General features: G+C 43.5%; 1 protein-coding gene across 1 annotated transcript; it reads right to left on the bottom strand.

Moving 5' to 3' along the window:
- Window positions 1-7,908: 7,908 nt before the first annotated feature.
- On the bottom strand, window positions 7,909-8,431 carry LOC103301720 (huntingtin-interacting protein M). The gene has a single exon (XM_008158727.3). The coding sequence runs from the start codon at window positions 8,357-8,359 to the stop codon at window positions 8,027-8,029; it is 333 nt and encodes a 110-aa protein (XP_008156949.1). The 5' UTR covers window positions 8,360-8,431; the 3' UTR covers window positions 7,909-8,026.
- Window positions 8,432-9,339: the final 908 nt, after the last annotated feature.

The raw sequence follows: 9,339 nt of genomic DNA, 5'->3' as shown, positions 1-9,339 counted from the left end.
ACCAGACTCTTATGTCAGCAGAGCAGCTTGCAGCCAGCAAAAATTAATAAAAACCTTTCTCTCCCTGCTCTCTTTACTGATGCCTATCTAGGTCTCAGCCCACCCGCACCTAAGTGCCCGGAATAAAATCTCTTTTGATACATTATGGCCTCATGTCATAGGTGCATGACTCAGGCCCATTCCAAACCTTTCATTTGGTGTTGAAACCCGGGAAGGTCTAGTGAGGGGTCTGGTAAGAGCCATTGCAGGCTTCCAGCAACCAGGCACTTGGCACTCGTGATCATCTGGCTCCTGAGCTCCCCTTGTGTCCATGGAAGCTCCCCAGCCAAGCTCCTGCACAGTTGAACTTCTGCTGAACTCACAACACTTACTTGGGCCCCCTAGCCTTCCTATGTACTGGTCTGGGTTGTGCCTGTGACTGGATAGTGGACCTCTCCTTGCCTTGCCTCCTCCTGCTTCAACACCAGGTATAGATTCTTAGGTAAGTGGCTTTAGTCTGTTTTCATCTGTCCGGACTGTCCTGTCATTTTGGGTTTGGAGACAGGCTCTGGGCTGATACTGTTCAGCTGGCCCATGGAAATCCAGTGCTGGTTGGGAAAAGTCCTCTGGGGGAACCAGGTTCCCTCGCCCACTCTCCTGATGGGGACACCTGTCACGGAGGGAGGGCTCCATCCATTTCTGGTGAACGTTAGGGGGAGATGGGAACGCCTTTCTCGGCCTTAACTTCATGGAAAGCAGACCTTAAGCCACTGCCTATCACCATGGGGAATTAGCAGTCGACCATTCCCTGCACTACACCCCTAGGCTGTCTACTTAAAAGCCTTTAGACCCTAGAATTCACACAGGACTTCTGGCTTTAGTAAAATAGCACTTTCAATTTCCAAATTCTAACTGACCTTGATAATTCCGCCACAGGCAGGGCAACTGGTCTGAGGTCCCATATAGCTAGGCTTTTTTACACTCAAGGACATATCCTTCTCTCTGTAACAGCTGCTCTCCCTCACAGATTTTTCCTTCTTTACGCTAAAGCCCCCAAAGAATATCAAATCCTCCTCTTCTTTTATCACTTTTGTTCTTGATGACCATCCCCCTGTCCCCCAACCTATGGCTCCTCAGTTTCAGCAGCCTGAGAGTTCACCACCCTACCCAGCAGATCCCACCGCCACCATCCCACCTCACATCCACTCTGGAGCAGTTTTCGGCTCTCTTCCTCCCCCCACTAAGGCACTAGCCTTAAAGAATCCCCTTGGGCTGAAACCAGTTTGGCTCAATGGATAGAGCGTCGGTCTGTGGACTGAAAGGTCCCAGGTTCGATTCCAGTCAAGGGCATGTACATTGGCTGCGGGCACATCCCTGGTAGGGGGTGTGCAGGAGGCAGCTGGTCGATGATTCTCTCTCATTGATGTTTCTAGCTCTCTATCCCTCTCCCTTCCTCTCTGTAAAAAATGAATTAAAGAATCCCCTTGGGAGATTGCTGGTGCCAAATCTGGCTTCATGCCCAGGGCCAAGCGAATACCCTCCAATGGCAGGCCCCTATTCTCCAAGGCGGAGCAGATGCTGTCCCTAACAGGGACCCACAATGGAACTATCAGGAAGGGCAGGCAGGTCCCAGGTCTTAAGACCACACTGTTCTCTGCCTAGAAGAACTGAGAAACACAGCCCACAAGCAGTTAATTATAAAAAATTAACAAAGGTCACCCAGAAAAGACATAAAAATCTGGCAGTCTTCCTCTCTCGCCTTACACAGGCCATGAAAAAATATGCCAATCTTAACCCTACAAATCCAGAGGGGACAAACTCCCCCAATGAGACCTTTTAAACATGCCCTGTAAGGTCTTGAATAATAGAGACAAGGAGACCAAAACCTGAAAACAAAGATGAGGTCAGGCCAAAGCTGAAGTCCAGATGAAGGCCTTTCAGCTCCTAGCCACCACTCTAATGAACCCCAAATGAAGTGCTAGTCCTCCAACCAAGAGTAAGTCAGGGGCTAAGCCTCCTCTGTGCCCATACTTCAAATACAACAAGAGAGGACATTGGAACAAGTCCTACCCAAACCTGAGACCCCCGCCTGGGCCCTGCTCAAGGTGTGGGAGGGAAGGCCACTGGAAATCAGACTGTATTCTGGCCCATCCAAGTCAGACCTCAGCAAGGCTACCCTCTGGATCTGGTTTGGAGCTCCCAGACCTCCTCGAACTGGCCACCGAAGACTGAAGCTGCCCAGTTCCCGACCAGGCCCCACAGACTTATATCACCAGTACAGAGCCTTGGGTAGTGATTGTGGTGGCAGGTAAGCCCATCTCCTTTTTACTTGACACTAGGGCCACTTATTCTGCCCTCTCCGAATTCACTGGGACCCTTGTCCCCTCCTCAGTCTCTATTATGGGGGTTGACAAATTAGTCTCACAGTCATTAGCCACCTCACGTCTACACTGCATCTTACTAAATAACCCCTTATCCACTCTTATTGTCCCACCGAAAGGGTACAGACATCCCCTCATATAACCCAATTGTCCCAAATGACAGTCACCTACTTCAGTTTCACTCTCAACCCCACAAAATCACACCATTCCTTAGACCCATGGTCTGCAAACTGCGGCTCGCGAGCCACATGCGGCTCTTTGGCCCCTTGAGTGTGGCTCTTCCACAAAATACCACGGCCTGGGCAAGTCTATTTTGAAGAATTGGCATTAGAAGAAGTTTAAGTTTAAAAAATTTGGCTCTCAAAAGAAATTTCAATCGTACTGTTGATATTTGGCTCTGTTGACTAATGAGTTTGCCGATCACTGCCTTAGACTGTAAATGCCTTATCTCCTCCATCACTGTCCCCTCCTCTAAATAAGAAATATTCTCCTTTCTCAGGCACGCTAGGTACTCTCGCCTCTGAGTTCCCAATTTCAGTTTTCTTACAAAGCTCCTCTATAATGTAACATGGCAAAGGGACTCCTCACTGAGCCTTTAGATCCCAAGGACAGCATTCTCAGCCCTTTAATGCTCTGAAAACTGCTCTGACCTCAGCGCCTTCTCATACACACACACCCCTTCCCAAAGAACAACTTTCTTTACTGCAAAACTACAAATGCTTACTTAACAGTCTGGCTACTAGCAGAACCTGAACTCATTATCACCCAAACTTTAGCATATTATCTCTAAGGAAAAAAATGTGGCAGTTTTAAATCCAAGTGGCTAGAAGCCTGGGAACAGACTGCTAGGCCTGCTCCCTCCTTCCTCACCTTTTCTCCAGCCTCATATGCCTATACATACTTTTCCAAAGTTTTTAGCAAATTAAAACTTTAAAACATTATTAAATGATAAACACCTAAATATTTAAACAAGTTTTAAGTTCACCCAATTTTAGCTTTTATTACAGAAAATCTATGAAGTAAATTTAAAACTGTTAATATGATGTCTTATGCTTTGTTAAAGATATATTTCTTAAAAGTGAGAATGTTCATGAATGTCAATCTAAGAAATGCTGGCTGTTTACTTTTTAATCTTCATTGGAAAATTAAGGTTTAAATATTGTAAATGACACAGGCCAGTAAGCCAGAACAAGCAGAACAAAAAAACTGAAATGATAAAATAGCAGTCCGCAGCCATCTAGTAGATCCTATCTTCCCTAAACCAAGGACTCTTAAAAACAATTTAAAAATAAACCTCATTTTGGTATATTACATTACAACCCTCCAAACTAATGTCTCTTTCCTTCCACCAGACCATTTATCATAACTCTTATTGTTCTTTTACCCCAATAACACCAAAATGTATAAGACAGTTTGTCTCCACCAGATTACAAGCCCTACTTGTACTACCACCCCTAGATACCATCACAACCTCCTTTTGTGCCCAGGCCTCATCATCCCTGACCCCCAGAGCAAGAACAATAGGCCAGATACAGGTGTATAAACTCAACAGAGCAGAAAGCTCCAGATGCCTAGCAAGGGGCAAAACTGGAGGAAAAACACAAATGAACAAAAACCTCGCCTCCAGAATAACCTACCCTCACACTAGCCTTCCTGGAAAAATAGCCCCTCTCGCATATCAGCCAAATAACTAATAAATTATATACCCAGACTTTCACATTCCTGCAGATTGCTAGTGACAACATTTCCCTACCTGGCACAGACTATCCCATCCAAACAGTGCAACATATTTTGGAACTAATTACAGACCTCTGGTGCCAGGGCGATTTACAGGATTTCTCTCCAGATCACATCTATTTGTTTACCTTCATAGTGCTTCTAAATCTTGCAGATCTCTTATGTCCCTAAAATGGTCCCCTCACTCGCCCTAGACTCTCTTTTAGCCAAAGAGGGAGGGGTTTGTTTAATTGCTAACACCTCCTGTTGTTTTTATCTAAACTCTACAGGTCAAATAGAGGAAAGAACACAAGGCATTCTACAGAATACTCAATGGCTCAAGGACATCAGTCAGGACAGCATAGAGCAGTCTATATGGTCCAGTCTACAAGCAGCTCTGCCCAAATTAACCTGGCTTTTACCCCTTACAGGCCCCCTAACATTATTTCTCCTCCTCCTCCTCTTCAGGCCCTGCATTATCAGAATAGTTACCAAATTTATACAAAAAAAATTTCAAATCCTAGTTAAGACAGTAGGAGAGTTTGTCCTTACCCAGGTAAAGGCAGCCTACAGGCCTATATCCCAGGAAATAATCTGAATTTGCTACTTAGACATCCAGGACAGCCCCTCCCACGCATGAAACAGACGAAGAGAAACGGCAACCTCATCCCCCTTCTTTTCCTTTATATATACCCCTTAAGATGGGAATGAAAGGGTTAAAGAGAATAAAACTAGGCAGATAAAAACTTATTGTGTTTAGCAGATATCTTTCAGAAAGCTTGCAGCCTTAAGCACAGCATAGTTCAGATAACCAGAAGACACCTGGCATGGGAGGAGCCAAGAACAGTACAGACCCTTATGTCAGCAGAGTGGCTTGCAGCCAGCAAAAATTAATAGAAACCTATCTCTTCCTGCTCTCTTCACTGATGCCTTTCTCGTTCTCAGCCAGGTGGTCGGAATAAAATCTCTTTTGATACATTATGGCCTCATGTCATAGGTGCTCGGCCCCAGCCCACTCCAAACCTTTCAGATAATAATGGTCAATGACATGAAGTTATGGTCTTTTTATATAAAATATATTATTTCCATGGCCTTTGGCCATTTTATATTGATTGTAAATAAAAAGCAAAGACTTATATAACAACTTAAATCAATGAGGACATTTTGATTGGGGACAGAGCTCATATAGCATTAATCAGTCTGATCATTCTAGAACAGGAATAAGCAAACTTTTTTGGTAAAGTGTCAGATTAATCTCTGTGGGTCATATGTTCTTTATCACAACTAATCAACTCTTTCATGATAGCATGAAAGCAGGTATAAACCATTTGTAAGCAGTTGGGCATACGTGTGTTCCAATAATATTTTATTAACAAAGGCAGGTGGTAGGCTGTATTTGACCCATATATTCTGAGATACTAATTATCTTAACAGTCCCTATAGCTTTTACTTTCAACCACAGTTTACATTTAGTACCATTCCACACCAGTTTCATCTGTACAGCAAAGTGGCTGGAAAACCATGCAGTCTACAGAGTGGTCCCCCACTGACCCAAGCACCCACCTGGCCCATACCCAGTTATCTCGACATTATTGACTATATTCCCCATGCTGCAAACCACATCTCTGTGGCTGTTCTGCAACTACCAATCTTTTTCACCCAGCCTCTCAACTCCCCTCACCTCTGACAGTTGTCAGCCTGTTCTCTGTATATATGAGTCTGTTTCAATTTTGTTTGCTTATTTATTTTGCTCATTTGTTTTCACATATAAATTAAATCATATGGCATTTGTCTTTCTCCGACTGGCTTATTTCACTTAGTATAATACTCTCCAGGTCCATCAGGAGGGGTTAAGATGGCTGGATAGAAAAGGTGAAGGATTAAGCAAAGAAAAAAAAAAAACCTCATAGACAGCAGTATGATTACCAGAGGGAAAGTGGGGAGGAGGCAAGTAGAAGAGGGTAAAGGGGAGATAAATGGTGATGGAAGGAAACTTAGAGTGGTGAACACACAATACAATATACAGATTATATATTATAGAACTGTACACCTGGAAACCTATATAATGTGTTAACTAATGTCACCCCAATAAATTAAATGAAAGTAAAGAGTATGAAACCTGAAAAAAATTGTGAGGTGAACATCTTGACAATAATATTTCTGTAACTATTTGCTTTACTAGATACCGGGTATCAAGAAAAGTTTCTTGGATTTATACAAGCACACATTCCAATGAACTCTAAGCACAATTCTGACACATTCTCAGGACACTCTTGTGAAGTAGGAAAAGGCTAAACCAGCTCCAGCAGCTTTCAGAGACAGTAGAAGGAGGCAGAGGGAGGCTGAGTCACCAGGCAGAAGGGAGCCAACCAGGGTGAGGATTGTCTGGTTCAAGATGTACATGTACCTCTGCCTCTCCCTCTGTGTGACACTCTCCTGTCTCTTCACAAAGCTCAGCAGGCCATGGCTTTCACACCCAATGGCCCAAGCCTCCAACAATCACTGAGAACCAGGCTCATCAGCCCCTTGGAAGCACACCTAAGCATCTGGCCTACAGGGAGGGAGACATACACAGCTATTTATAAGGGTGGGCTATGTTCTAGGCACTGTGTTATATAGCAGTTACCAACACAGGTTGACTTAATCTTTGGGAAAACCCAAACTGGGAGGAACTCTTGTTATCCCCATTTCACACAGCAGGGAACTGCTGCTCAGAGGGGACAGATGACTGACTGACTGTCCAGGATCCCATGGCCAGAAAGTGGTGTCCGGGGATGGCCAAGTCATGTCCTCTGATAGCATTGTTGAAGCCGGCTAGGCAGCCTCTGAACAGCCCTCTATGACAGGCGAGGAAGCAGCAGAAGGCAGTGAACATTGGTGGAAATTTCAAATGTTGATACTCACAGGAAAGGGGTTAGTTTTCTACAATACTTCATGCAAACACTTTTTTAAAAAGTTAACACAGCACATAAAAGTGTTTTTAAAACTTGTATGTGCTTTGAGTCCATCAGTTGGGATGGAATTTATACAGAAAAAATACATGTACATTTTAAAACATGTATTCAGCCACTGATAACGCTGTTACTCTATTAAATATGATAATAAGATGGGTGCTTCATTTGAGAATGAGATTTATACTTGTGTTTATAATGTAATATTCAGTAATCATTAAGAATTGCTTGAATTTCATATCTTAGACCAGAGAGTAGCTTTTATATATTACTGTTTAAAGTACCAGTATCCACAAAAGAGGACAAAATAATATATTGTAAATGGCAGTTAAAGCACTAGCTAATAATCACTGTCTCAAGTCCTTTTTTGTAATGAGGCAGTATATAAATAAATGAAATCAGACGACTCTAATTCTTTTTATGTATATTTCTTTGTTTTCCCCACCACTCCTCATTCCTCCTGTAAAGCCCCAGTCCCATGAAGTTCATGCCAACTGCTATGCTACCCTCTCTGCCACCCCCGTTGCCACCACCTCCTACTTTTAGACGTTCCCCCATCATGAATAAATCTTTTGGCGCTCAGTCATGGTCTTCAGCCCCACCCCAGTTACCACCATCATTCTGGGAGCCACCCCCACCCCTCGCCTTGACTTGTTCAGAACCCGTGTGGAAGTCTTCTCTTCCCCAACAACCTCCGCCAGTTACTCCCACCAGTGCCCCTCCCCGCACCTTCACCATTAGAAACTGCTTCCTTAAATCCCTGATTCCACCATTCCCACACTTCCCACACCTTCTACCTTCCAATTCTCCATGAGATATCTCCTGGATGTCTCGCAGCTACTTCCCACACCAAATGACAGAAAAAGCGGTGTCAAAAGTACTGCGATGATATTTAATCCTTTAATGACATTCGTTGACAACAGACCCTGGCTTCTTCAGCTGGGTGACATTTAGTTCGGGCTGCTCGAATGACTCTTGCCAGGCTCTGGGACTCAGGCTTCAGCCTCTCCTGGATCCACGCTTTTGGTCGAACAGAGTGAAGGCTGCATCACTGCTGCGAGGCTCTCCGTTGTTGTTGGCTGCCCCCTCCGCCGGTTGCTGGGTGGTCGGCACACTTTCATTATTGGCCTCCATGCCCACCATCTCCACGATGTAGTCGGTCAGGGAGTCGAGCATGACCATAACCAAGTCATCTGTGCGTGAACTTTGATCTTGATTCGGTTGATTGTTTTGAAGAAGGCGATCCACGTAGGTCAAAGGAGACTGCAACTCGGCCGTTATAAGATGGTCTGGAGTCTTGGAGGAGTTCTCAGGGCTTTGATTTTGCGACATGGTTGCTGAGTTTGACTCCGATCAGCCCTTCTTAACTCACTAGCTAGAGTAGGTTTCTGAAGACACCAGCGCTCAGCTCCGCCTTTTATATCCCTGCACTCTAGCCCGTCATTGGCCAGGGAGCCCTTTGTGACATCCTAGACTTTGGGTTGCCATAGGTGTCCACTGTGACCTCATCAGACCTCAGCCTAGAAATGTCCCTAACAGGAACCTGTCACTCTCATGTTTGGCCCCTGATTTTTGAGGGAACTGTCATTTTCTGCTTGACTTTAACATTGTAGAAATAACAATAACTTTAACATTGAATAAATAAATTCCCATCTTAAGGACACAAGGCCATGCTATCGGATTCTAACCTTACATTGTCTTCCAGGTCCTTTACAACCTTTGATTAGTTGTAGGTTACTGATAAACATGTAAACTGTCTTGTCTAGCAGAGATTAAATCGTCCCCCTGTGATGATGCCATGAAACCAGTTTTACATCCATTTATACATTCATTGAAATATTCTTGATTAATAAATATTCCCATATCTAAATTTGTTTTCTCTTTTCAACCAGTTATAATACCTTGCCATTCCCTCATTGAGTAAATAGAATCTTTTAACACATGTTCATTTTATATCTGTATGAATGTCTTGTTTTTTTACACCATTTGAAAAATATATTTTAATCATTTTGGAAGTCACAATGAGATGCTCAGTAGATTCATCTGTCAGAATCAGGTAGACGTTGTTGAGCCTGATTTTTAAGAATCATTTTAAGCCCAAATGTGCTTTTTCTTGGCTGTCTTAGGTGAAGCCAAAGCACCAAGAGAGGTTTTTTTTTTTTTATCATTTTCATTTTCCTCTCTACTAATATTGTGTCTGCTTTGTTTTTGGTTCATTTATAGCTGATCACAGTTATAAATATGTCTATTCCAAAAGAGAGAATGTAGAAGGAAGAAAGGAGTCTCTGACCCAAGCAATTTCAATATCCAAG

The sequence above is a fragment of the Eptesicus fuscus genome, chromosome 1 (assembly GCF_027574615.1).
Source record: "Eptesicus fuscus isolate TK198812 chromosome 1, DD_ASM_mEF_20220401, whole genome shotgun sequence".
Taxonomy (NCBI): Eukaryota; Metazoa; Chordata; class Mammalia; order Chiroptera; family Vespertilionidae; genus Eptesicus; species Eptesicus fuscus.
Note: the sequence above shows the minus strand (reverse complement) of the source record. Positions and strands in the feature narration are given on the sequence as shown.